The following is a 26,329-nucleotide window of genomic DNA, read 5'->3' as shown; positions in this document are numbered from 1 at the left end:
GAGAGAGTAAGGCAGACGGCCTTGCGATTCAGCCTCGCGGCGCGCAGTCGGTCTGGAGGGGGAAAGTCGTTGCACACATTCTCGGGCGCCAACAAGCGCCGGGGAAGATGCCGGCAGAGGACGATCCTCAGCCGCTGACCAGGGACGAGGGCAGATGGATGCAGGTTCAATCAGACACAACACACACACACACTGCGAGAGAGACAGACAAGGGTGAAACAGGAAAGAAGATCGAAACTCGAAAAGGATGATGATGAAACTGAGCTGACGGTCCAAGAAGGAAGTTCAAGGCAGAAATTCGTCCAGATTCCCGATGCCTGATTCCCGGGGCACGTGCAACAGCAAGTATTCCTCAGGCAAGACAGTCTGCCTCTGAAAAAGAAAATTGAAAAAGAAAAACTACCTGTCAATTTAATGGATTTTAGTTTAGTTTCTAACGATGCTGGGGGGTCTATTATATATTGGTTCAGTACAATAAGGACCCGGGAATCCCCTCTTCCAGTAAGTTTTATTGGTTTTAGTAGAGTCGCCTAATCTACTATTGTATACTACAGTAAAAACTGTCTGCCTAGCTTTCCAATAGAGAAACCTCCCTTGCTACTTTATTCTTGTCTCCTCCAAATTTGTCTCTAACTGGAGGAATCTCCGCCTGGTGCACTGGGCTACATCTACCAGAAGGGATCAATCACCTCCATAGATATTCATCAATCACCATCCCCAGAGAACATTGCCCTTTAGCACCAGGTTACTTGACCATTGTAAAATGCTTCAACTCACAAACCCATGCTTTCCCATCTCAAAAACATATTCACCCGCTCCACCGGCCCTCCTTCCGTTCTCCTTGTCATTGGCAACTTTGGAGCCATGATCCACGTTCTTCATCTCCTACCCGAAGACGGCACCATACAAGGCTTCGGCCTCACCACCCGACCTACCACCTTCCGCTACCGCGGGTCCAGAGAGCAGACACGCGAACTGATCGGCACAGTCACACTTTACGTTGGAGATGGGGAAACCCCCAACAGCTTCCTCGATGACGTTGAGACACGATTCCGTAAGCTGCGCGATAATGAGCTGCAGAGAAGCAGTATCGAGGTGACTCAGCTAGTGCAAGACGTCCTCAAGCCCGCGGCACTAAATGCAATACATGAAAGACAGGACCGGGAGCGCTCTATGCACGCGACGCAGACGTACCCTGTTTATGTTGTTTACATTCTACGCCCGAGGTCAGGGAGGAGCATGACTGAGTTGACGAGCTTTCCTTGATGGGATTTGATTAGTTCTTGAGCGTGCTCATGATATGTGTTGTAGTTGTGATGTTCGAGATAATGTTATATCTATTGCAGTAATACGTTGTTGATACGATACTTTAGAAGGTATTGGGAATATTCCCCCTTGTGAATGCTGCCTAGCAAGAAGGGTCTCCCCCATCTATCCTCCACTTGACCAAAAAAGTGGTAAGAATAGCATCATCATGCGGGATTAATTTCTCAGTAAATTTCAATCAATGAATGGAGAAAGAGAAAGAGTGTATGTTAAGCTGACAAGGCAGACTGCAGGATCCACACTGAGATGAGAAGGAAGGGTGAAATCCACAAACAAAACCGTTGACGTAGCCTACAGCCGAGTTAACCTGTACGATGCTGATCGAGAATGAAAGGGTCCGAAGCAAGAATAACTGAAGAGATGATTGATTGATTGATTGATTGATACGTCCATCAACAGCCTGAAAAGCCTATTGTCGCGATAATTCGTTCATGCTGATGAGGGCCGGCTGATTCTAATCGGGTAGGAGATGTACTCCGTAGTTAGAATAACTAAAAATAGCCTGTCTATCTCATTCTCATCAGGTTGATCAACAAGAATCGAAAGTCAAAAAGACAGAGAAGATAAAAATAAGAGGACAAGGGTGTATGATTGGGATCATGACCTGACAGGCTGCAGCGACAATGAATTCCCTCTTCATTGCCCTAATTAGACACTCCCTCAATACTACTCCGTATCCGAGAGTTCTTATCTCCCCAGCGTCATGCAGGTCGGAAAAACATCATCCTGTCAAGGATCATTTACTTCAAATAGTAGCCCTCGGTAGTCACAGTAAGGGTGATATGCCAAAATATCCCGCACTGATCCCCTCGTATTACGATAATCATTGATTATTTCCGATAGCTCCATCCTCTTAAGTTACCTTTCTCTCTCTCTTCAGCAAGAACCTGTCAGCCTTAACCCCCCCTCCCCCTATCTCGGTTGCGCACACACACACACAACACACACATTCTCTATCTCTCCTGTTGACAAGCTGTCAGGGTTTAAATTTCCTGGCCCTGATTTAGATAGATCCATAGGCAGGCCAACCCATGCCATTTGCAGCTTGAAACACCGCTGATCCCAACTGAATCGCTGGTTTGCACAGCCACCCGGTCTACTGCCCCCCTCAATCTGCAGGTCCACGGTTCAACCGCAGGCTTCATCATTTCGGTGTGTGGGTGCGTGGGTGTTTGTGCGCGCGCGGCCCGGTAGTGATGGGATCTACATCAGACATTTCCCAAATAGGTGTGCTTTCTGTCTAGTTTTGTTTATTTGTCTTGTTCTGAAACTTGTCTCTACTGTACAAGTGATGCAGGGAGTAGAATTGAGTAACTGACTGATTGTTGATCAATTATTAACGAACATATACTACTAGTCACACACACACACACACATACGCTGGAACATCACTACTTATTACAATACACAATAGCTGAGATGCATCATCCTGGTGCTCTCAAACAGGAAAGCGAGGAAAATCACAGGTCCTCAAACACAGTGACACTCTCCAACACCTCATCCGTGTTAACATCCACCATCAGGTTATCCGCGCAGCTGGATCCCAGGGCGGCATTGTCGATCCATGCCGGTTCCCAGTAATAAATGCCCAGTCCATCCGTGACGCCCTCTACCACTTCTGCCAGCTTCTCCAGGAACTCCTCCTGGCCTGCAGCCGAAAAGGGGATCGAGGTGAGATCCGACGGAAATGAATACTCAGGGTCCGGGCACGACACGGGCCAGTTCGTCTCCACCACCACCACGGACTTATCGTAGTTTGATTGCATGTTCGTAAGGCTGGTCTTGAGCGCCGACAAGGTTGCTTCCGAGCTGTAGAATGGATAGTACGAGACTCCCATGAGGTCGAAATCCGTGGAGAGCAGTGACCCCGTAGCCAGGACGGTCTCGTAAAAGTATTCCTGCTCGTCCCAGTCCCATCCATTGTCCAGGTGGATCATAATCTTCGGGGTCGTGGTCAGGTCGGAGTCCTTCACTCCCCAGGCTCCGGAGTGCAGAAGCTTCGCGATGTTGTCATAGTTACTGGTCTTGCCCAGTGGCCAAAGAAGTCCGCTGCTGATCTCGTTGCCAATGGAGACAATCTCGATGTCAATGTCATTCTCCGCGAAGGTGTTGCAGACTTCGAGCGTGTAGTTGTATAGCTGCCAGGTGAGTGTGTCGATGTCCGTAGTCGACCAACCGGTAGGGGTAGTCTATATACAGCCCTTTTATCAGTGTTCCAACTCCTTTTCCTGTGTAGTCTTTCCCTTCAGCAGTAGGACTGACCTGATCACTGGGGTCTGCCCACGTATCACTGAGATGCAGATCCAAGTAGATGCTCATACCCGCGGCCTGAACACGCTTGGCCAGCTTGAGGTTATAGTCGAGATCGTACGAACCATCGCTGGGATCGACCCACACCCTCTGTCGGATCGAGTTGACACCATTGTTGACCAGAATATCCTCCAATGCTTGGGTCTCGCCATTCAAGTTCTTATAGCTGATGCCGGCATCTTCCTCGATCAAAAGGGAGGAGATATCCGCCCCGCGGTAGGTCAGCGCGGCGCTGCTGAGCAGAGGCAATGCAGAAAGAAGTAGAGGGTAGATCATCATGGCTGTCATCGAAGCTCGCCTGTAATGAGCCCGGTTATCACTCTCACGGTTGGATCCAGCAGTACGAGTCAGTCAATCCCGGCATCAAAGCCCCTTTTAAAAGACGTCGTCGACTGGCCGCTTTGAGACATTCATTGTCCACCGGGTCCGTCCTACAAATGACACGGAGAAGGCAAAGGATAACGTCTGCCCATATAGATTAAACACCACCGGAGTTCTCCACGATTTAATCAATGCAGGACGGCAGTCAGCGTCAGGTCATGCATCGCGAGACACCAAGTGTTTCCAATCTGCCGAGCCATTGGTGGAGGAACATGACACCGTCTGTGCAGATCGGCCGGTGGCACGCCCGAGCCCATTCAGCATCTGTACCGTGGGCTCCCTGTCTCCATACTTAGGCGAGAAGTCGGATTCAACTTGCGGTAAACCCACATCTTCCAAGGTCAGATGGTCGCCCAGACTCCCTGCAAGCCACATGGGCACATACGACGACTTCTCGGTGTACTCCAAATCTAGTTTAGGAGACGCTCTCAGACCTCCTCCCTAAGCTTCTACGGACTCGTGGTTCTGCTTGGCCGGTTTCACCTTTCATCCGGCTTCCCCCGGTATAGAAAGTATCGGCACACTAGGCTAAACGGTGACCCGCTTTTCCCATGTGCGGCAGAAAGGCACTGGCGCACCCAAGTGGATCGTGAACGTGTGAGTCTCTCTCTCTCTGTGTGTATATTGTTGTTCTCTTCATCATCTCTCGCGACTTGGTCATCAACATCGTGTCCTTCCATGGCAACCCTTCCACAAAGCAAAATCCTACTCCCGCTGCCTCCAGCTATCCAAAGCCCAGAAAAAGAAAAAGGGGAAAGGCAGGTACATTGTATAGCCTGACCCTTCCTCCAAGCATCATTACATACACGCAATCACAGACCCCAGGCCCAATGCAGCAAACAGACCAGTATATATAGACGCAGAATGAACCCCAGCATCATCCGAATGCAAGCCAATGGATGAAGATAACCGAATCAAGAGGACCGAATATGAACGTGCCGCCAATGCAAATATATGTACAAGCAATGTATCTGTGTCTCAACAGATGTGGAACCCTAGGGAAGTTTCCTGTATGCCAGCAAAAGGGACGCAACCAGCCAGAAAGAAGAAAAGAAGGTGGAGGGGGAAGAAGCGAAACGAATAGAAAAGGAAAATATCCCCCCACTGATTGAATAAATGATATACACGCAGAAATTAAACTCCAACAAGATAATGATCATGGTGATTGGACAAGGCCGCGTGATCACCCAGAAAAAGTCAGACATAATATGATGGTAGTAGCGTCATGATCGGTAAAGGAGAAGCAAATGCAAACATCATGTAACGGTGAAAGAAACTTTTGATGTCCCTTGCTTATATGACGACGAAAGACCCCGGAAAGGACATGTGTGTATTGTTATCATGACTTCGACTGTCCAGGGCGGATGATCGGCTTCTGAGGGGTTGCCCTCTTCTTGCCGATGACAAGTCCTTCATCTTCTGAGTCGTCACCAGACTCTTCTTCGTCATCGCAGTAGTAGCGACACTCGTCATCTTCTGCAGGTCGTGGAGGACAGGGATGCCGGGCTTTGACTGTTTCACCAGTGCGAAGAATCGAAGGAACCTGAACGGCTGATTCAGTATCCTTCTCCTTGAGGCCACTCTCACCAGAGAGAGACGACGCTCCTGACACCACAGACGGGATGCTGGGGTGAGAAGTGCTCTGGGACATGCCGCTAGTATACTCGTCAATTGACGAAGAGGATATTGTAGCTGCCGATGGCGGCGACGTTGTCAGCCCTCCTGGGAGAGGATCTCCAGAGGACTGGTCATTCGACGAGTCTGAGACTTGCGGGTGATTCTCAGTCCGCAGGCCCGTGTAGTCACCGGAGCATGGCTCACTGTCGCCACGATTGCTGTCTGCATCACCAACGGGCCCGAGATCGCTCCTCCTCTTCCGTAACAAGGCCTCCTTGGTTAGGTGGAATGGCTCGGCGGAATGCTTGCCTGGAAGCTGGTGGGATCGGTTTCGCCGATGGCTGGATGTTCTACCAAGGGAGCCATCGGGAGGAGTCAAGAGCGGCTCCTCGTTCGACAACAAGTTGCAATTCTGCATTTGACCAACAGCAGAGGCAACACTCAAAGCCAAGCTGGGCTCCGAGTGGCGGTCACCGTCCAAAGACGCGGTCTCACCTGAGACAGACCGATCGGACCGCCAATCCCCAGGTTGCAGGCCTCTTGCAAGCCGACGGCTCGCGCCACCAAAAAGGCCACCAATGTTTGTGGTCCCAGACGGTTCCACACGGACGGGGGTACCAGCACGCTGGGGTACTGATACTCTTTTGTGGTCCGATGGTTTCACGGTCTTGGCAGATTCGGCAGTAGACAATGTGGATGTTGTGCGCTCGGGAGGATCTGGGCGCGTAGATTGATCCTGCACTGGCATGGAATCGGACGAAGCGAAGTAAGACGGCTGATCTTCTCGGCCCACAGGACTTGCAGTGACACTCTGCGAAAGCGGATGCTCGCCTTCCCTGGGTAAGCGGAGAGAGCGTGGAAATTCTTCATCCCCCCTTAGGCTGTGCCGCCGATTATCCCAAAGGTACTTTCCAAAGGCAGTGCTGCTTGTAGTTGACGATGACTCGACCGAAGGAGAATTGCTAGGGGTCCGCTTGCGACCATCCTTCTCTTTCGACCTTCCAGTCAGATAGTTAGACCACTTAGCAACGTTGGATCGCACACGCTGAATGAATGGTACTTTGCTGACAGCACTAGTCACTTCTTCGGTGGATACTTCGATTCTTTTTCCTTTGCTTTGGTATCCCGGGTCCGTCTCTTCCACCCATGCTCTGGGGTTAGGAAGGCCATGCAGAACCCAAGGATGGTGTTTGATCTCCTTCACGGTGATCCGTTTAACCGGATCCTTGGTCAGCAGCCGCTTTAGCAGATCATACAATTCGTCGTCAATGTCCTCGTACACCAGCTCGTCTTCCATCCGTTTGCTGCCGTCACTGTAGCGAGGCCACTGACTGACGGTGTCGGGATTGTCTTCCACGGGCTGTAAACGCTTTCGGGGAATGAAGACTTCCTTCCGCACAATAGTCTGGAACATGCTGTATTCGTCATCGGAAACGAATGGTAGGCGCCCGAAGATCATGCCGTAGAGGGTAACACCCAGAGACCAAACATCAATAGCGCCGGTGATCCGAGGGGCGGCGCCGAGCACGTCCACGAAATCATCGCCTGTATAGCACAACTCAGGGGCATAGAAAGCCGGTGTCCCGACCGTCTTAGACAGCTCGCGAGCATCATCCAACTCGGTGGCATCCGTCTCCTCCACCTGCTCCTCTTCCTCGTCTCGAATGGGGCGTCCCAAGTACGAGACACCAAAATCTGAGATTTTCACACGATAGTTGCTGGTGACCAGAAGATTTGCGGGTTTAATGTCGCGATGGATGATGCCTTGGTAGTGAAGATATTCCAAACCTAGCAACGAATCGCGAAAGGCATTGCGCGCTTCGTTGAAGGTCAAGCAAGGCACAAAGGACATGTCGTCATCGTCGGTGAACCACTCCGGCTCGGAAGGTGCATAGCCGAAGCTGCTTGATGCGGTGCTGAATCGTCTTTCGAATGGGTAGTCTGCATAGGCGCCGTACATGCTGCCTTCTACTGCAGCCAGTGCCGACTCCTGACCCGACACATAAGACTGACTGGGAGAGGAGTGGGCATCATCGGTGCTCACCATAGTCCGGCTGGGAACACGCGCAACCATAGGCTCGCCCCCCAGATCCTCATCTTCGTCTGACTCCGCACCATGCTCCAGACTCCAGGCAGGGATCGGAGCTTCTTGTGCATATGCCGCCTGTGCTTGGCGCCGTTCACGTGCCTTCTCGCGCTGCCGACGAAGGTGCTGGGCTGTCCTTACGTACTGTTGACTTTCTTCCATGAAAGACGGGGTATCGGGAATGCCCGCCTTCTCACGCTCCAGCCGGCGCTTATCGACGTGGACGATCTCTCGCAGCCCACGCTTGCGCCAGATGATTTCTCCGTTCTCCACATACTCGAGGACTATATAGACCTTTTGGCGATTCGGATCATCGATGACTTCTAACAGACTGACGACGTTAGGGTGCCTTGCCTTTTTCAGGATGGCAACCTCTTTCTTGACCTTATCCTCAGGGTTACCGAGTTTTCCGAGGCGGCGACGCTTTGAATAACGCTGAACGATCTTGATTGCAACCTTTTGTCGCGTCGTAACATGGCGGCCGAGCTTCACCTTTCCATGTTCACCGCGCCCGAGCTCCTCAAGGATCTCATACTGATTGATGAGCTTGTTTCCGGTCACAAGATCTCGATCCACCTCAGCGGTATGGGTCCTATCATCAAGATGGTCAGTCAACAGTCGAATGCTTTTTTGGCAGGAAAAAGGATGTTAGTGCACTCGGTGGCACGTCGGACTTACTCTTTGGGGGGCTGAAGATGGGTGGGATGGAGATAGGGGCTGCTGATGCGACCTTCGTCGTCGGACGCGAATGGAGGCGTCGAGCGAGGACTTCTAATGGAAAATAGGCCCGGGCTGGAGAGGGGGGTGTTGCCCGCCGTGCGTGATGCACGCGACGGAGCAAACTTGGCCGCCTCAGTCCGGGACGGGTAAGAGCTTCGGGTGCGTAGGAACGGGGGTTGGTAGGTGGGGTGGATTTGGGACTGAAGGACGGCGTAGGATTGGTCGGGATAAACGGGATAGTCTGCGGAATGAGTCTCAGAGGGGCCCATGTGGGCGACCCTCCGAGAAGAGATGGAGCTCCGGCCGATAGCGCTATGATCCGACCGCGCATCGACGACGGTGTCCTCGTTCAATGCCTGAAGCGAGCTCGAAGAAGTACGAGTGGAGGGTGACCTGGATGTACTGGATGAATGGTAGAGATGGGGAAACGGGTGTCGAAGAGATGTCTGCCCATCTGAGAAATCGCCCTGCAAGGGAAGCTTCGCATTCGGTGGCTTGGTGACAGTCTGCTTGATATCTGCCTCCATCGGTGCCGGTAACGAAGAATCCTCGATGGACTTGTCCGAACTCCGCCTGCGAACATGGTCTGAGTTCTGGCCATTCCGGACAGCCAGAATGACGGGCTCTTCCAGACCGGGAACTGAAGACGGACGGTCCATTTTCATGTCTTTGAATCAGCGAACTCTTTCCGAGTTACAACTGGGCATCCTCCCCTTCCTAGGCCTTATTTCCTGGGGTTCCGTCTGATGGCCCCGTCCGTACAATATATTTCCTTCTCCGGTCCGGTTGATCTTCCCATATAAACCGCTTAATTCAGGGCGAGCTGACGTGAAGCTCGGTGGATGCGCACGAGTGGACCGGCATTACTCTCGGAGCTCGACTCGGAAAGGCGTATAAACAGGCATGCAGAGTGACCTGGGGGATAAACCGTGTACCGGACAACGGCGATAACGAGACCGGAGACTCCGAGCGACCGAACTGCTACAGCGCCAGGATGCAGCTGATGATCGATTGGGGCGCTCGGAGACGTGAGGGTGGAACGAGGTTGAGCCGGAGATGTTCGCAGATCGGTCGGAGAAGAGACCCTTTAAAATAGGGCAGGACAGAAGCCAAGAGAGTGTCTAAGTATAGTAACAAAAGACACGACGGTGTAATAACCGTTATATAGCAAGGGGGAGCCGTCCGAAGTTGATAGGGAATAGACAAGAAGGAAAGAAAGTGCAAATAATTATACTGGCGATGAAAGGAATTAGAAGAAAAGAAAAGAAAAAAAAAATGGTATAGGGAGAAGGTGAAAAAGGAGGGGTAGGTATCCGTAAGTATTGGAAGGTTTAATGAAGAAGAGAAAAGTGGAACGAAGTGGAAGAGGGAAAGAAAGAGGAGGGGGGAGGAAGAGGAATTAAGGGGAGGTTATGGGTGGTGTTTAGAAGAGGGAAAAGGGACGGGGATGGAGAGAGTTGAGGGAGAAAGTGTAGAAAGACAGGACGAGGGAGAGGGAGAGGGAGGAGAGGAACCGCTGTGATGGCGGATCGTGAGTAATGAATAATGGGGAAGAACGGCAGATGGAGGTGGTGGTTCACGGCGGTGGTGGCAGAAAGGGTCAGTCAGGCTTTTGTCAGGCGGCTTGCCTTTTGGGGGTGGGGGGAAAGAAAGAGGGAGAGAGAGATTGAGAGACTCTAAGTGAGAGAGAGGGGAGGAGGGGACCGAATGAATACGTAGCAAAAGATGGAATAGCACAGCGCAAACTGCAGTACTTACCAGTGGTGACTGGTAAATTGATTTACAATACCCCAATAATACCTAGTTAGAACTGGTTGGAAAACAACTTGGCAACTCCCGTCTAGGAGGGATTGATGATACTAAATAATGACGGGTGGTGTGAAACCAGAATACAGCAGTATATTAGGTACCATACTCCGTACGGCGTACCGACCTGCCCGTCGAAGGAGGACCTATGGAAACGTACCTAGATTATTCTGGATCCATCACCAAATAGCCGGTCGGTGGGGAGGTTGAAGTCCCTCTTCCCGTTGTGCACGAGCATCATCATAATGCGATTCAGTCCGATACAATCCCCTAGTGCTTCCCGGGAAGATAATCTAATAGATAATCAGATGTCCATTTCATTGATCTTTATTTCTTTTTTCTTTTTTTTGGGTATTTCCCTAGTTGATTGTGGGTAGCTATAGTGGTGGACGATAAGAACATTGCTAGCCAGTGAATGCTTTGAACAAGGCCATCTCGGCCGGCCATCCGGCCCTCCTTGGCGGTGGTTGGGACCTCCTCCAAGCCCATGGGCACCACTCCCGTAGGCTACGGACTTTAGCGTCCTGACCGGTAACGGGAGAGGATCCTCTTTAGCTATCTAAAGTATTCTCCATCGGGGGGCAAAATGGATGCTGCATCTTAGGCTGAATTCCACTTTAGCTTGGTTCATCTGTTAGTATGAGAACTCAATACGCGTGTCGACCATTCATGAGCCCATTGACCATCCCTAATCTTGACTGCATGAGGTACTAGTACTTGGATTATATAACTATGCCTTCTAGACTTCTATTAACTAAACTGTTTGATAGATCTAGTACTTAAGAGACAAAGAAAGTTTTATAATATACGAAGAAAATAGAGTTTCGAGAGTAAACGCAAAAAAAAAAAAAAAGAAAAAGAAAAAGGTAAGAAAATACTTTTTTAGCCTGTGGCGTCAGTTCTCTCTATCTTGTCTTACGTAGAGGACTATTTCTCCGGCCATTCTGTCAACGGGTCATTGGCCCTTCTCCGCCCCTTGCTCTTCCCGTCATCCTATCGCAACTGTTCGTCGTGCCTGAACGGATCCTTCGTGCCACCCAACCTGAATACGGGTTCGCCAATGCCTACAGGACTGCGACTCGGTCTATACGTCCATCATCAGCCCCTACAAAATATGATCGATATATCGAAACAATCAGTTAGACCCGGATTGTAATGGAATTGTGTATGTCGTCACTGACACCTGTCAGTCTGGCTGGCCAGCGCGACCGGTATCGATCTGGATCTGCTTGTTCCGTGGGTCCAATAATGTCTATCACCAACTCTCTTTCGCCCCATCCATAGTCGTCCGTTCTAGTATCTTCCAAGTCTCTAACCACGCTCTCTCCCTGGGTCAATTCTCAAAAAGCTGAGCGTCATGATACAGTAGTGATCAAGAGGGCACTGACCACCATGTAATTTGGATCGACGGATTTCGGAGCGACCCTGCTTCCCTGGCACCCATCTGAGCCCTTATAGGCCACCGGTGTTCAGCCTACTGTATGTAGATAATGTTTGACTGCGGCCTCACCCTCCAATAAGCTCTCGGGGCCTACTCCTTTAGCTCCGCGCGGAGAGCTTGGACAAGGAGGTCTGTGTTCTCCCCGAGTCCAGTCTAACCACCAGCCGCACGAACACTCCTGGAGATGTCAATGTTGGGTGCTTTCCTGATGAGGCAGGAGGCGAGGCCGACATACGCAGAGAAACTCGTGGAAGAACGGTGGGGAGCTCTCGATAGAATTTCCATCAATACATGAAGCACCGGTCGCTCCACCTTGAGCAAGGCCTCGATGGGTCTTCTAGCTTGGGTATACCTGGCGACCATCCCTGGATCTGAAACGACTGGTTATCCATCCCAGGGTTCACCTGTATACAAAACGGCTTGAAGACGGGCGCACGGCCATTGGTGCCATGCTCAAAGGTGGCCCAGTTCCGGTCAGGAGAATTCCCAACCATCTTGCGAATAGAAGTTCACTAGCCCATCAGAGACGGGAGGCCGTCGAATGAGTTTCCTACCTCTGATTTGCTCATGCATAGCAGCCTGACTCGTCCCCACGAGGAGTGGCTGCTTTAGCGGCAATCCGTCTTTTCCACCTGCTTTTGGCATGGAAGCCATGCCATTCTTACTGAAATGAGTGTAACTTGCTTCCTTAATTAAGATCCCTAATGGTCTACTAGAGGAACCTCTCTTGCACTTGGGGGCAGTATAGTGACACTTTTAGCCTGCAAGCGCTCTCCCGGAAACTGGCTTTCACGAGAGGCGGGGAATGCTTGGGCCGACCACTGGACGCATGGCGATACAACTCTCTCTGGATACCTCAGCTTAGACTGGTCTCAGAGTGACCTAGTATGCGATCTTCGGAAGCGTTTCATTGGATGGCGGGCTGCAGTGCGGGCATGCATCTGCATTCTTGCATTCTCACCGGGCTCCTCTGATTCCATTCGCTCACTGGCCCGTACCGACGTCATCGGAGCCCAACGCTGGCGAGCCACACGTAGGACGCCCCTGAATGTTTCTCTCGGTGTCTCAAGGAGCACGGCGCGAATATTTCTCGGATCAAGATAGACACGCCGTTTCTTGGCATGTCATATACGCAATGCACGCCGCCTTATGAGGGTTGCCTTCCGCATACTTTGGTATATCCGGTGCAGTCGGTGGCCTACCGCGTTCCCTTCATCAACCAGTGCTTGAATAGGCACTTTGACACTCCTTGTGCACTAGACCAGCACATTGGTCTGCATTCACCTACTATCTAGTGGGACGCTGTTGTCTGGTTCAACCATTGCCAAGTGGCTAGAGGGCCACTGGCTGGGAAGGAATAGACTAGTTCAATAGTGACTACTTTGGACGGCGGGAGCAATGTTCGCGCTACATCCCGCGACAGGGGTACATCTCCCACTCTGATCCTGTCTGGTGCCATGCCTCGTGGGTTATGGGCTTTGCGCTCCGTATCGCTCGTTTATTGATCTTGGTGGAGACGAGGTGCAGGTGTTGGCCCGTTCGCCCGTTCCCCAGACCTCGACTTCGATTGCGCGCGGGGTACAAGGCTCTTTGCTTTGACAGCTCGGCCCGTACTGGGTTCTGAGGCCGCTGCTGTGGGCATTTGCGCTGCCGTGGGGGGTATAGAGACGCATGAAATCTATGTACTGCTCCGTCGATCTCATGGCTGGTGGGTGCGCGGATCGAAGTCTACCCCAGGGATCTCCAGTGTCATAATCAACTAGCTTGGTGATAGTACGAGGTCTCGCATGTCTACTTACTGAATTGGTTGGTGTGCGTCTGGTTTGATTCGTTACGGGGCTAGTACTTGCCGTATCTACGCGGCGTCTTTTTCTAGTATGTTCCCAATATTCCCCTCGTAGTGGCTGCAACGTGTGTTGCTTGGACTTTCATTTGTGTCTTTTGAGGGGGTTCCTTGATTGCAGGAGCTGTTCTCGTGCTCGGCTGTATAGGTCGTTATCCTCTGGGGTTGGACTAGACGCCCAGGTGCATTGTTTCATACTATGCCGGCCATTGATCAAGCCCTCGCAATTGGGTTAGCCGGTTGGCACCCTGTGTGTGATCGGGGGATACGTGAGGGGTAGCAGACATAGTACGTATGCCATGGTTTCATCATACTGCCGAATTGTAATCCGAACATGGAGATATATATCCGGTGTCCAGACATCAAGATAAAGCCCTAGGAAAAGATAAGAAGAGTATACATAAAAGATAGTACACACGCCAGTAGACTGAGAACAGGGTGAGAGTAAATGCAAATCGAATAATCCAAGATTACAATGCTACAACTAACGCAAAAATAGTAGTATATTGCCATGCTAACATCTACTCACCCCTCTGCTCACACTAACCACTAGCCTAGTAAACACAAAAGATAAGATAGGTAGGTTATATACCAAATACTCGGTGCTTCTACCACAACAACAGGTGCTGTGGTCTAGTGGTATGACGTCACGTTGTGGCCGTGCCAGCCCCGGTTCGATTCCGGGCAGCGCCAATACGAATAAATAAATTTTTTTCTTCCTACTTTTTTTTTCCCCTTCATCCACACTCAACGCCATAGTCTTTTTTTTTTTTTCATCCACATACAACTATATATAACTTCATGTAGCATATCATCTCTGTACATCCTTCTCACTCATACCGTCCTGACCCAACTCAAAAATCAAATTAGTGTCCCCCCCCCCCCTCACCTTCCACATCAAATCCATCCAAACCAGCCTAACCCCACCCCATGCCGCATCCCCTACCTACTTAGACAAGAAGAAGAGACAGTAAGTTCAGTAGTGTAGTCCCATTACCCATCCCTAATTCCTAATCGAGAAACATGCATATCCGAGCCTCGCCGAGGTTATCAGCAACAATGACTGGACTGGATGCTGGCGCACCCGCTACCAAGCTTTTTAGGGCGTCTTCTTCCCCTCTCATTTAGAGGAGAGATGCTGGGTAGGCATAGCCGGATGTCGGATGTATGTTTATGGAAAGCCAAGAACATGAGTAATGTTGTATGTTATGTTTGATTACGGTATGGATACTAGAGGCTTGCCAAGTATACGACTTGGTTGAGTAGGTAATTTATTGATGGTTATTTATCAGGCTACTTTGCTTTGTAAGTATGGAATTTATGGGATGTTGGTTGGTTGGTTGGTTGATTGGGTGGTTGGCTCGGCTTGGCTTGGCTTGCAGATGATCGAGTACATATGTCTCTGGTATGTTGTGTAGATGAGTGATTAGTGGGAAGAAGGGGGTCGGGTTATACTTTGCTGTGGTATGGAGTTGGTCATGATTAGTATACCCTACCTACCTACCCTGGCAGTTAGATAGGACAGGACTATAGCAGGGTAAAAGTGGTAGTGTTGTACAAGTCGCGGAGTATCCCACTTGCGATAATCCTGACTAGCAGTAATATTCTCACCATTCACCATGCTTCTACCCCTCTACCGCACATACTCTCTAGTATGTTATTACTGGGACACTCTAGACTCAAGTAGATACGGAGTGAGCAACTCACTCTCCGACCCTTCTCTCCCTGCATACCACCAAACCAGGTAATCCGTGGCAGAACCCTAGGGAACTAAAATAGTTACGAGACTTGCATCTACTTCAACATAGTACTATGAGACATGGGGCGCGGGTGAGTGAAACTCTACCTGGTCACCTATACCAAGCCAGTGTTATAGAATTCCCCGTGGTAGATAATGATGTGGTGGCACGGTATCAGCCGTGCCTATTACCCGGATAGGTAATTGATAAGATTGAACTGCATCTGGTATGATGATGTATGTAGACGATGTATATGTAAATTTGTTCATACCTCGGGCATCATGCAGTATGCAGCAGGAGGAGTTGGGACGGCGAGCAGGGTTTGTTTCAATAGTGCTGCAACCACTATCTAGCCGTAGTGAGTGAGATGATTGTGGCGTTTTCGAATCATTAAATCGATTGCGCCATTCGTGGAAGATGTATCGCAGTTGGCTAGTAGGACATCACAAGCCCTGTGCTGTGTGGCATTACTGTAGATGACTCAGGGGTCAATATGTTCATGGCGCTCTTGATAAGCATCCAGCTCGACGGGGATCAATTAACCGGAGGTGACGGTGACATGAAGACCTAGCTAACTAGCTACCTGATCCCATTTCGAGCCTCTGGAGAATTGAGCCGAAGTCGCAATCAGTCTACATATGACAGCGCGCCATACTCCGGATACGTCGGTCACCCGTCCGGTGCTTGCCAATTGGGAGGTCATGTTGGACCAGGTGTCCTGATGCCTTGTCGCGCAGATCCGTGCTACTTTTTTAGGTGGTGTATGGCCCGGTGAGTTCCATACCACATGCTTTGTTTGCTTGAAGCCTGGCCAAGTTTAGACGAGGATGGGGGTGTTAGTGCAAAAACTCTGCGACAGGGAGTATGCATGGCTGCTGGGAAATATCTCAACATTGGGAAGTACTTTACCCGGATAACGCCAATGGATAGATCGCGTTCAGGTCGTTCCATGGTACCAATCGCTCAGACATGTAGCGACACAGATGCAAGCCACAATGAGCTGATAAAAAAGTAGTCGATTGAGATTGATGTATGGTCCTACCCTGATATACTCATGCACACATCACAGGCAATCTGATTGGCTAGATTGATTCTAATGCACATTCGAACCGGCATATGCAGCAGAGGCGGTAGCTAAATGTCTGTCAAGCAGGTACATATGAAGTGCTGCCTAGATACGTATCATACAGCCAAGCTGTACATATAAGGGCCAGTCCATCATCCAAGCAAGTGTGCATATAGCCAGTAGCATGTTGGTGTTGTGAAGGCCGAGTATAGCCAGCTGCCACCCCCTGTGCTTATGTTCGGTCAGGTTTGCGAGAGATACAGTGAACCACACGGCATACAAGACGTTATCGAGTCGAGGAGGTCAAAGATCCAAACCCCGGACACCAAATACCGTCCATAGGTATATGTTTCACCGCAAGTTCTCAGGTGATCGGATAATGCTCCCCATCTGAATATAACCTAACAGGTAGCTTGCTGCGCTGCCCCCCATCATGAGGCTACCGAACCAGCAAAATGCAGACACTTAGTAGGTTATTTACCTTGGCGTTCCCTGTGGCGTCCAAGCAGATATGTTGTTCCACGCAGGAGCTCGGGAGCATACCTCTGGCTCGGACCCATGAAGTTTGGCTACGAGGTCAGATGGCTACATGCAATCCCGAGTTGTAATAGACTTTCTCGTCCCCCAAGCCCGAACCGAGTGTTTCCGAGATACCCTTGTCTTGGCTTGGTTTACATGTATTGCTATTGGTTTTTGAGGAAACAAATCATCGCATTAATCATGCAGGCGAACTGTCACGGCCGGGGGGAAGAAGGAATGTAGCTGATCGCCAACATTAACATCAACATCAACCCGCACCAAGGGGGTGGGCTGGGCCACTATTCGATTGGCCCATCATGATCAACGTCGCCACCTTTGAGCTTTTCCGATATGTTTGTTTGCTTTACGTCCGTCGCAGATGAGTTATGGTTAGTGATCCACTGGTGAGGCTGCCTGGAAGCGGTTGCATATCAGACCGCGGCCCGAGCGGGCCTACGGAGATTTGCGGGATGTTCAGTCCGTAGATGAGGATCTTACGCGTATTGAAGTCAAGAAGGCTGTGGTATGAGAGGACGTGGACCAGCTGTAATGGATAGTCGGGTTGCGGATCTCGCCACGGAGATCAGCCTGACTATGTCGAAGGGCTGGTCAGTCCGGCCGAAGATCAAACAACGTTGATGATTCCGACCAGTGAGAGGGCGCCTGGGCGTAAGGATGACCAAAGACGATCCAGTAAGTAGATCCAATGTTGACTGGCCACTGAGCGCCACAGACTCACAGTGGCCAAATAGATCTCGCAGCAGCAGTACGAGCATCAGCACCAACCTCCATCCGGAAGTTGAGTCAGGTCAGGCCAACTTCACCGAACCTTGATGTGGTAGTGGCTCCTTGGCCTTTCCAGAAAACTTCAAGTAAGGCGGTAAATTAGTTGGAAGTGGGATTCTTTTGCTTCTTCCGAGACTCTTTTGACTCGTTCGTGGTGAAGATGCAGCCCCGCAGGAGCCCCACGAGGATGAGACCGGGTAAGGCGTATGTACATATCTACAAAGTATCTAGTAGGTATACTATTCTGGGTAGTGGATATCTTTGAGTAAGTACTCTTGGGTCAGGCTGGGAATGAGGCAGAGGAAGTGGGCATGGTTTCACATGAAAGAACACGACCTTGATTTTCACATAAAGGAAAATGATGATGATGTTGTTATGGTAATAGTCATTAAATGAATGGGCGAGAAAATGTTGTTGATGGCTGGTAGTTGGCAGGCCAACCCATATTGAGCTTCCTTCAGTTTACCTGCTTGGGTGGCCCCACTTTGCAATATCAACAATCAACCATCAACAAATCTCAATCATCGCAACTCACCAAACGTGCAAAATAGTAGCATAGTTAGCATATACAAGAAGATGAATACAGAGACCAGTATCATCATCGACTACTACTATGAGCTGTCACACATCTTCTCATAGTTTCCCTGTAGGCCGTTTGAACTAACTACGTGACATCTCTTAGAGGATCGCCCTTGTTTCACTTTTCTCCACATGGTCGGTCTCACTTATTCTGCATGCCATCATTCATACTATCGATAAGGCCAAAACTGGCACCTGTCAATATAATTATCTACATACGGAGTACAGAATGAAGACAAAAACGAAAATTGCCCGACCCAACAACAAACAATCATCACCAACCTCATCAAACTAATCTATCTAACAGGGATCTTTGCACCACAATGCTCATGCGTCCCCCTCCTTGGGACTTCCATGCAGTGCTCTCTCTCGCCCCTCCCAGTTGCCAGTGCAACCGCCCGTGTTGACGCTTCAATCCTCCATCCCCAGCCCCTCAGTAATTCCAGGCCTCCACTTCAGACTGGACAAAGCTTGCTATGGGCCCGCCAGCGATGACGATGGCTTTAATCAAATCTTTCTTCCGGCGCCTCTAGAGATTAGAGATCATCTAGAACCGGGTCCGATCGGCCGTAATTGAGATGCAGCCTGTTGTCGCTTTCTTTCCCCTGTCAATATTACTGCCTCCTCGCGCAGCTCTTCACTTCACCACTCCTCCCTCTCTATCGCCTGTTTCAAGGTTACTTCTGTCTTTATATTGCAATTCTCCGGAGACCAAACCTTCAAGGAGACACCCCAATTGATACAAGTCGTCTCTTAGCGCTTCGTCTCATGCCGGCCGGTCTGGCCTCCAGACGCGCCTTCGCTGAGTTGAGCTAACGAGCTAAGGATCGAACGTTGCGCTAGATGCATCGCAGTCAGTCTCAGAGTGCCGCATTCTTGTTGACGCATCTTAAAGCTATTGCTAATACCCATGGATGAATGCCTCTCGCGAAAACACGGAATGCACCGGGCTGTTGGCGCCCCCGTGGTGCCAACACTCCTTGTTCTCCTGCTCTTCGCCAGCCCGGCTTCCACAGCCGTCCCATACACTCCCTCACAACTCTTCTACTCTTCAACTAGCAATGGGTCGTTTGCCTACCTGCTGCAATCCACCGGTACAAGTCAAGATGCCTCCACCGAGTTTATCACCTGGGATGTTTCAGGCGAAATCGACACAACAAGCCCGAGTTACAATATCTTGATGGACCCACTACCCTTTCAACTCAACACTCAGTCCCCTGCCTTTGTGCCTGTTATCGATCAGCATGGAGTGATTAAGATGTATGTAGGCGATTGCCAGGAAGCTTTGGACAAGGGTGAGCTGTGGCAATTCACACCGGACAACAATAGCTCGATTGGTGATGGGTCATGGGAAAAGCTCTCTGTGAAGGAAAGCGGGTCAAGCGACAACGTGGATGCACCAAACTATCTCTCAGCAGGGTTCACATATGCCTCCACCAACACCTCCGACAGCTCCGTCTATGCTTTTGGCGGGATGTGCCCCTTTTCGAATGCCTCAGACGCAAATTGGATGGGTAGAGCCAACTACTCTCAGTCCATGGTGGTCCTTGAGCCATCCGGATCGGGCAAGACTGATGCTTATGATGCATCCACCACCGGCAATCGCGCACCCCCGATTGCAGAGGCCGGCTTTACCGTGACTCCGTTGCAAGCCACTTATGCATATTCATCGAACGGCGAGGTGCGCCAGCAACAGGATTTCCTCCTGATTGGTGGCCAAACCCAGGATGCATTCATCAATATGTCGCAGCTTGCCGTGTTCTCACTGCCTCAGAATAGCTGGAGCTTCGTCACAGTCGACATTACTTCTACCTCCTACAAGACCGAGCTTGCTGTGAGGGAAGTTGCCACGGTAGAGCCGAGATCGGGACATACAGCAGTTCTTTCCCCAGATGGCAGCAAGGTCATTGTGTACGGGGGCTGGGTGGGGAATACAAGCATTGCTGCTCAACCGCAGCTAGTCATACTGGGATTGGGAGAAACGTATGGAGGTTCTGGTGATTGGACTTGGAACATACTGTCAACTGAAGATACGGAGACCGCAGGAGGGAGCGGTCTTTATGGGCATGGGGCAACCATGCTGCCTGGTGGTGTGATGATGGTGGCAGGCGGATATACTATACCGCAGTCGTCATCATCCTCGTCAAAGCGTTCAGCTGAGCAATCTCAGCCCAACTCACAGGTCTATCTATATAATATCACCTCTGAGGAATGGGTCTCATCCTACCGGAATCCTGAATCCATCGCTAGCCAACAGGAGTCCTCCCAGTCTGGCTCGTCAAAGACATGGAAGACTGGGGTCGGGGTTGGTGTTGGGCTGGGAATTCCTGTGGTTGCTGGTCTTGCTATACTCCTATTTTTCCTCTGGAAGAGGCGCCAAAAGCGCCACGTGCGAGATCAGGAGCTCCGCAAGCTGGCCTTGGGGGCAGAAAGAGCCCACTTCTGGGGTCAAGGGGAGCCTTTCATGGCGAGCAGTATCCACAAGCCCTCCATGAGGGAGGCCGAAGTCAGAAGTGACTACCCTTGGATGGGCCATAGTGGATCTGGCCGGCCATTCAGTTGGCAGGATACAGGCGATGCAGTCGCAGAAAGCACTGGTCTGCTCGGGGATCCTACAGGTCGTTCTAGTCTGAGCGCCAGAATGTATCGACCCCCTACGCAATACAGCGAGTATAGAAGGAGTGATGCCACAGGCGATATTCACCCGATCGATGAACGTGAGGAAGACGAAGCCAAAGATGCCGTGGGCGTTTCCACGCAGAAAACAATCGACAATTTCCGGGCCGAGTCAACAATCCTGACACCCTTGAGCACGACCGTATGCGGAGACTCATATGCTGGTGGCTCGGCCGGCCCGTCCGACTACATGGCTGGAGTTGGCTATGACAGAGACATGCCTTCTTCGCCAGATAAGGATGAACGGACATCTTCGAATCTCTCCGACTCCTCGACGTCGGCCAAATCGATCCCTCAACCTCGCATGGCCAACTTCAGCTACCCCGCGAGTCAAGCAAGTAGTGGGCGCCAGTCTCCTCAAAAGTCCGTCACAATTTCGATCCCTAGTCGAGAGCCAGCCCGAAGCAGACCGAACAGTGCAGCGCTTTCATCCGAGAAGCGCTACTCTTCTGACTCCTACTCCACCGCTCACACCTCGCTCTCCCTTCGACAAGCTGAAGGCGAGCGCCTTCTTCGCGACAACCCTGAACCGACCTCCCCGCTCGATCTCTTCCCCAAGCCTACCACCTTCCCCAAGCAACGCACATCCGAATGGATCGGCAACAACGTTCGCAGAGTCCTCTCCCTAACGCGGAGACGCCCAGCAACGGACACAGATCAAACCACAGCACCACTAGCCTCTGGTATCGACCGAAGAGGCACGGTTCTCGGTCCTTCTTCATCTTCTACAGGCTACGGCCTCCCGCGTCGCTCCGTCAGCGCATCAGCTGAGCTCTTCAGACGCAAGCAAGGTGCCAAAGACTGGGGTGCAGCCAACCGACTTTCACGCAATATGGAGTCCCAGGCTCGGTCCTCACGGGATGACACTGCCCTGCACGCCTTCCTAGACCTTGATCCAGACAGTGACGACGATTGGGACGTGGAAGGTGCTGCAGAAGGCCGTCGCGTCCAGGTAACCTTCACCGTACCGAAGGAGAAACTTCGCGTTGTGAATGCCACTGCAGGCGAACTGGATACGTTCTCCGAGAAATCCGTCAGCAGAAGCAATAGTGATGCCGCGAAGTGAGCAGTGCTTGCTTCTTTTTCCATCCCTCTAAACACCCAGATTTTTTGCGGTGATAAGCTTCTTTCGCCCTTTTATTTCTCTCATGTGGGTATCTGGTTGATACATACATCCATACATACCCACATCCATACATATTTTACATGCGGGTTTTCCGATTGTTGATTTGTTTGACAAGATATGATACCACACTCGTTACACATTTGTTGTTACCTTTCTATTCTGATAGCTGATGCTTTTTCTCTTCGTTCGATGTCTTTATGCAAACGGTTGGATGAATGGATTGGACAATGTCATTGAGGTCGTGGATTTGACGAGCTATGAGTCGAATGAATATACATGAATTGAATGATACTTAAAAAATCTTGTTTGACTTTCCCAAAACTTTCAACTACTGAATACGCCAAGTAGTTCATTACTAGTTCATTACCAGATAGCAACTACTGTCTGTTCCATAACAAGCGAGGTTATTAAACACAAGACTTATCTGTTATAGTAGTACGAACGTAGAACGCCATTTTGATTCGAAAACCACACCCGAGGAATCTATACGAACATAATCCAAAAAAAAGAAAGGTAAGGTGATATAATATACCGAAGCAACAAATATCATCGATCAGGGGAAAAAAAGTAAAGAAAAGTCATTAAGTTGAGTTTCTGACTTGAGACATCAAACATCAGCCGAACATGACGTACGTCACTGCATTCTAAGAACAAAATGAAAAACCCCGCATGCATAGATCGGTCCCCAAAGAGCCAATCGTGAAAATTTTAGACTTAGAGACCCCGAACCCAGAACAAAATAGAACTTAAATCGAACCACTTCCTGTTTAAGCGCTGTGGCCGTTGGTACCCAGAGTGGGACGAGTGGGCAGGGTCTTAGGCAACGGGGGCAGAAGAGACTTGGCGCTCTCGCGGGAGTACTGAGCCATCAGAGCGTCCATGACGACCAGCGCGGACATGGCCTCGACAATGGGAACGGCACGGGGAGTGACGCAGGGGTCGTGACGGCCCTTGGCTTCGAGGATACCCTCGCCGAAGTCGTAGGTGGCGGTGTTCTGGGCCTGGCCGATGGTGGCCGGGGGCTTGAAGGCAATGCGGAAGTAGATGTCGGCGCCGTTGGAGATACCGCCCTGGATACCACCGGAGTTGTTGGTCTTGGTGGTAAGGCGCTGCTTCGTGGTGGTGTTGGTGCCGAGTTGGGTAGGGACATCGGAGACGATGAAGGGGTCGTTGTGGATGGAGCCGGGGACCTCGCAGCCGCCGAAGCCGGAGCCGATCTCGAAGCCCTTGGTGGCGGGGATGCTGAGCATGGCGTGGGCGAGCTTGGCCTCGAGCTTGTCGAAGCAGGGCTCACCCAGACCGACGGGGACGTTGCGGATCACGCAGGTGACGGTACCGCCGATGCTGTCATGGTTGTCGCGGAACTGCTCGATCACCTTGGTCATGCGCGCGGCGGCATCGGCGTTGGGGCAGCGGGTGGGCGCGAACTCGTCGACGGTGGTACGGGTGATGGTCTTGAGGAGGTTCAGGTATTCGGGGTTGGTGGAGGCAGTGGGGTGCTCGGGAGTAGGGGGGAACAGGTGCTCGTTGCCAACGGAGGAGACGAAGGCGACAATCTCAACGCCGTGCGAGAGGCGCAGGTACTTTTCGGCGATGGCACCGGCAGCCACACGGCCTGTAACCCGGGGAAGATTGTGTTAACGGCATTCCCTTCTGGGGATGAGCGGTTCACTTACCAATGGTCTCACGGGCACTACTGCGACCACCACCGCTGCTGGCCTTGACACCGTACTTCTCGAGGTAGGTCAAGTCGGCGTGACTGGGGCGGGGGTACAGGTCCATGGTGCTGTTGCCGTAGTCCTTGGGTCTCTGGTCCTCGTTGCGCACCATCATGCCAATCGGAGTTCCCAGTGTAACTCCAAACTCCGTTCCGGACTGGATTTCAACGCGGTCCTTCTCATTACGAGGCGTCGTCAGAGCACTCTGGCCGGGACGTCTCCGGGTCATCTGGGGCTGGATGTCGTCCTCGGTGAGTTCCATTCCTGGGGGGCAGCCATCGACGATGCAGCCGACGGAGCGGCAGTGCGATTCACCGTAACTGAAAAAGAAAGAGCGCAATTAGTATGTGCAGGTATATGGACAGAAGGGTTTGTGTCTGTGTGGTGGTGATGGTGTGCGATGTCACCATCATCATAGACTGGGGCTGACTCAGAAGACCTACGTGGTGACCCGGAAGTAATCACCCCACGTCGACATGGCGGGCGGTATTCAATTGATTGATAGGGTTCGGAGGGAGAAGAGAAGGTGGGTTCTGTAGGGAGAGGATGGGAGAGAAGTCGAAGAAGGCAGATATCGAGGGAGAACGAGGCCAAATAAGAAGAATGGAGGGGAAAGGAAGAGGAGGAGAAAAGTAAGCGAGGGGCAGACGGAAAGAAAAGTGAAGTCTGGATGGAGTCTCGGAGAGAGGAATGGCACGTCGGGCTGCCACTTTGATCGTGTGCGGTTTAGCTCCCGGCGAGATCGGCCTTCTTCCTTGGCCCCCATTGGTCAATCATCCTCTCCGACTGTAGGTACCGTTCGGTCTGTTTTGAAGGTACGCCTGGTATCTTGCATTATGATGATACTTACAGTATTGTCACCATCTTCCCTCTCTCTCTTTCCCTTCCTCTCTGCCTGATCTGGACTGGCCATGAGTTGCTCGGCAGCTCTCTAACCCCTCCAATGCGTCTCTTCTCCTCTCGAGCAACATGCTGGCTATCGTCGCTCCGAGTTCGCCATCCCAGCGCCAGCCTGCGTTCTAATGCCGTGCGGTGGAATTCCTCATTCTCCGCCGACCAATTCGCCCAGCTCGCCAGTCGCCAGTCCTCCCGGCATCAAATCTACCAATCTCTCTCCACCGATCCCTACGTGAACCTCTCCATCGAACACTTTCTGTTGGAGCATGCGCCCGCCGACTCGAGCATCCTCTTCCTATATATCAACCGACCGTGCGTGGTAATCGGGCGCAATCAGAACCCATGGCTCGAGACCAACCTCCGAGTGCTACATAATGACCGCGGAACCGCGGAGCACGGAATCCACACCTACAACGATACCGAAGATGCGCTCTACGTCCGGCGACGGTCTGGCGGTGGTGCCGTCTTCCACGACGAGGGCAACCTCAACTACAGCGTGATCTCCCCGCGACCGACATTCACACGCAACAAACATGCGGAGATGGTCGTGCGCGCATTGCACCGTGTCGGAGCGACAGCTACCAGCGTCAATGACCGCCACGACATCGTCATGTCCCTTGACGAAGGGCAATCCCAACCTCGAAAGATCTCCGGCTCAGCGTTCAAGCTTACGCGACACCGCGCGCTTCACCACGGCACCTGCCTACTCGATTCACCCAACATCAACTCCCTCGGTTCGTTCTTACGATCGCCCGCACGAGACTACATCAAGGCCAAAGGTGTGGAAAGTGTGCGATCCCCCGTCGCCAATGTATCATCCGTATTCGCCGACGCCTCCATCCCATTCGGAATCCAAGATGTGATCGCCAATATCATGTCGGAGTTTGCAGAGCTATACCAGACCAATCCGGATGCTGTGCGCCGCGCGCAGCGTGCCTATGTCCACGACGCAGAGCTATACGCAGGAGACGACTGGGTCGTCGGAGCGGTGGGAGAAGCCCAAGGCTACGAAGAGCCCGAGATCAAGAAAGGCATCGACGAATTACGAGTGAGTCGCTGCTTGATACCCTGATAAGTCAAAGCCAAGAAACCGTAAACTAACACAGTATTGAAAATTTGCAACAGTCGCTGGAATGGAAATACACGCAAACTCCCCAATTCATCTTCTCGACTTACCCCGTGGAAGAGGACCCTCGCGAACGCCCCGCCCTTCCATCATCCCTACCTCCTTCTGTAAGATGGCGCTTTCCATTTCTCTTGGCATCAGTAAGCAACAATCGATAACTAACCTAATTAAACAACACAGACACGTGTGTTTCTCCGCCTCAAACACGGGGCCATCCTGGAGAGCCACATCTCCGTCTCGTCCGATTCCTCCGTCGGCTCGGAGCAAGCTGCCCGTCTGCAGGAGGCACTCAAGGGGCGTAAGCTTCACGAGATCCGACCGACCCACTGGAAGGAGATTCTATACGAACAGTTGGGGGCGGAGGAGGATGCAGCTACTATAGAAGAACTCGCTAGGTTTATTGCGACTAAACTTGGGTGGGTCTAGATACGAGATTACTACCCTCTTCACTTCATATTGCATTGCCTACTTCATGTACGATAGATTACTATATTGCTATAGACTACTGTATGCTATGTATACTACTCTGCGGTTATGTATGAAGACTAGAATATGTGCTCTCGCATC

General features: G+C 51.3%; 8 protein-coding genes and 1 non-coding gene across 9 annotated transcripts; 4 read left to right on the top strand and 5 right to left on the bottom strand.

Moving 5' to 3' along the window:
- Window positions 1–621: 621 nt before the first annotated feature.
- On the top strand, window positions 622–1,331 carry BO83DRAFT_383382 (uncharacterized protein). Its single transcript, XM_025532458.1, has one exon. The coding sequence runs from the start codon at window positions 784–786 to the stop codon at window positions 1,264–1,266; it is 483 nt and encodes a 160-aa protein (XP_025382457.1). The 5' UTR covers window positions 622–783; the 3' UTR covers window positions 1,267–1,331.
- A 1,351-nt stretch (window positions 1,332–2,682) lies between these two features.
- BO83DRAFT_372572 (arabinogalactan endo-1,4-beta-galactosidase) lies at window positions 2,683–3,955 on the bottom strand. Its single transcript, XM_025529987.1, has 2 exons — window positions 3,589–3,955; window positions 2,683–3,515 (listed from the first exon to the last, which is right to left on the bottom strand). The coding sequence occupies exons 1-2, from the start codon at window positions 3,922–3,924 to the stop codon at window positions 2,787–2,789; spliced, it is 1,065 nt and encodes a 354-aa protein (XP_025382456.1). The 5' UTR covers window positions 3,925–3,955; the 3' UTR covers window positions 2,683–2,786.
- An 81-nt stretch (window positions 3,956–4,036) lies between these two features.
- On the bottom strand, window positions 4,037–4,697 carry BO83DRAFT_458623 (uncharacterized protein; the record flags this gene model as incomplete). Its single annotated transcript, XM_025537141.1, has 2 exons — window positions 4,037–4,458; window positions 4,596–4,697. 2 exons carry the CDS (start codon window positions 4,695–4,697, stop codon window positions 4,174–4,176), a joined length of 387 nt encoding a protein of 128 aa, XP_025382455.1. The 3' UTR covers window positions 4,037–4,173.
- Window positions 4,698–5,242: 545 nt separating this feature from the next.
- Window positions 5,243–9,477, bottom strand: BO83DRAFT_189604 (putative serine/threonine protein kinase). The gene is made up of 2 exons (XM_025526535.1): window positions 8,399–9,477; window positions 5,243–8,312 (listed from the first exon to the last, which is right to left on the bottom strand). Exons 1-2 carry the CDS (start codon window positions 9,103–9,105, stop codon window positions 5,357–5,359), a joined length of 3,663 nt encoding a protein of 1,220 aa, XP_025382454.1. The 5' UTR covers window positions 9,106–9,477; the 3' UTR covers window positions 5,243–5,356.
- Window positions 9,478–14,152: 4,675 nt separating this feature from the next.
- Window positions 14,153–14,223, top strand: BO83DRAFT_t265. Its single transcript has one exon. It is a non-coding gene; the product is annotated as a tRNA-His (tRNA).
- A 458-nt stretch (window positions 14,224–14,681) lies between these two features.
- On the bottom strand, window positions 14,682–15,972 carry BO83DRAFT_421634 (uncharacterized protein; the record flags this gene model as incomplete). Its single annotated transcript, XM_025535004.1, has 5 exons — window positions 14,682–14,932; window positions 15,035–15,163; window positions 15,238–15,300; window positions 15,541–15,618; window positions 15,853–15,972. The coding sequence occupies 5 exons, from the start codon at window positions 15,970–15,972 to the stop codon at window positions 14,849–14,851; spliced, it is 474 nt and encodes a 157-aa protein (XP_025382453.1). The 3' UTR covers window positions 14,682–14,848.
- Window positions 15,973–18,881: 2,909 nt separating this feature from the next.
- BO83DRAFT_383376 (uncharacterized protein) lies at window positions 18,882–22,297 on the top strand. Its single transcript, XM_025532457.1, has one exon. It carries the CDS (start codon window positions 19,160–19,162, stop codon window positions 21,959–21,961), a length of 2,802 nt encoding a protein of 933 aa, XP_025382452.1. The 5' UTR covers window positions 18,882–19,159; the 3' UTR covers window positions 21,962–22,297.
- A 111-nt stretch (window positions 22,298–22,408) lies between these two features.
- On the bottom strand, window positions 22,409–24,394 carry BO83DRAFT_383375 (bifunctional chorismate synthase/riboflavin reductase [NAD(P)H] ARO2). Its single transcript, XM_025532456.1, has 3 exons — window positions 24,183–24,394; window positions 23,698–24,059; window positions 22,409–23,636 (listed from the first exon to the last, which is right to left on the bottom strand). Exons 1-3 carry the CDS (start codon window positions 24,215–24,217, stop codon window positions 22,789–22,791), a joined length of 1,245 nt encoding a protein of 414 aa, XP_025382451.1. The 5' UTR covers window positions 24,218–24,394; the 3' UTR covers window positions 22,409–22,788.
- Window positions 24,395–24,668: 274 nt separating this feature from the next.
- Window positions 24,669–26,311, top strand: BO83DRAFT_372559 (putative lipoate--protein ligase). The gene is made up of 3 exons (XM_025529986.1): window positions 24,669–25,684; window positions 25,762–25,869; window positions 25,943–26,311. Exons 1-3 carry the CDS (start codon window positions 24,683–24,685, stop codon window positions 26,186–26,188), a joined length of 1,356 nt encoding a protein of 451 aa, XP_025382450.1. The 5' UTR covers window positions 24,669–24,682; the 3' UTR covers window positions 26,189–26,311.
- The last annotated feature ends 18 nt before the right edge of the window (window positions 26,312–26,329 follow it).

This window comes from Aspergillus eucalypticola, assembly GCF_003184535.1.
Source record: "Aspergillus eucalypticola CBS 122712 chromosome Unknown BO83scaffold_44, whole genome shotgun sequence".
In the NCBI taxonomy this organism is placed as follows: domain Eukaryota; kingdom Fungi; phylum Ascomycota; class Eurotiomycetes; order Eurotiales; family Aspergillaceae; genus Aspergillus; species Aspergillus eucalypticola.
This window is presented reverse-complemented; position numbering and strand designations above follow the sequence as displayed.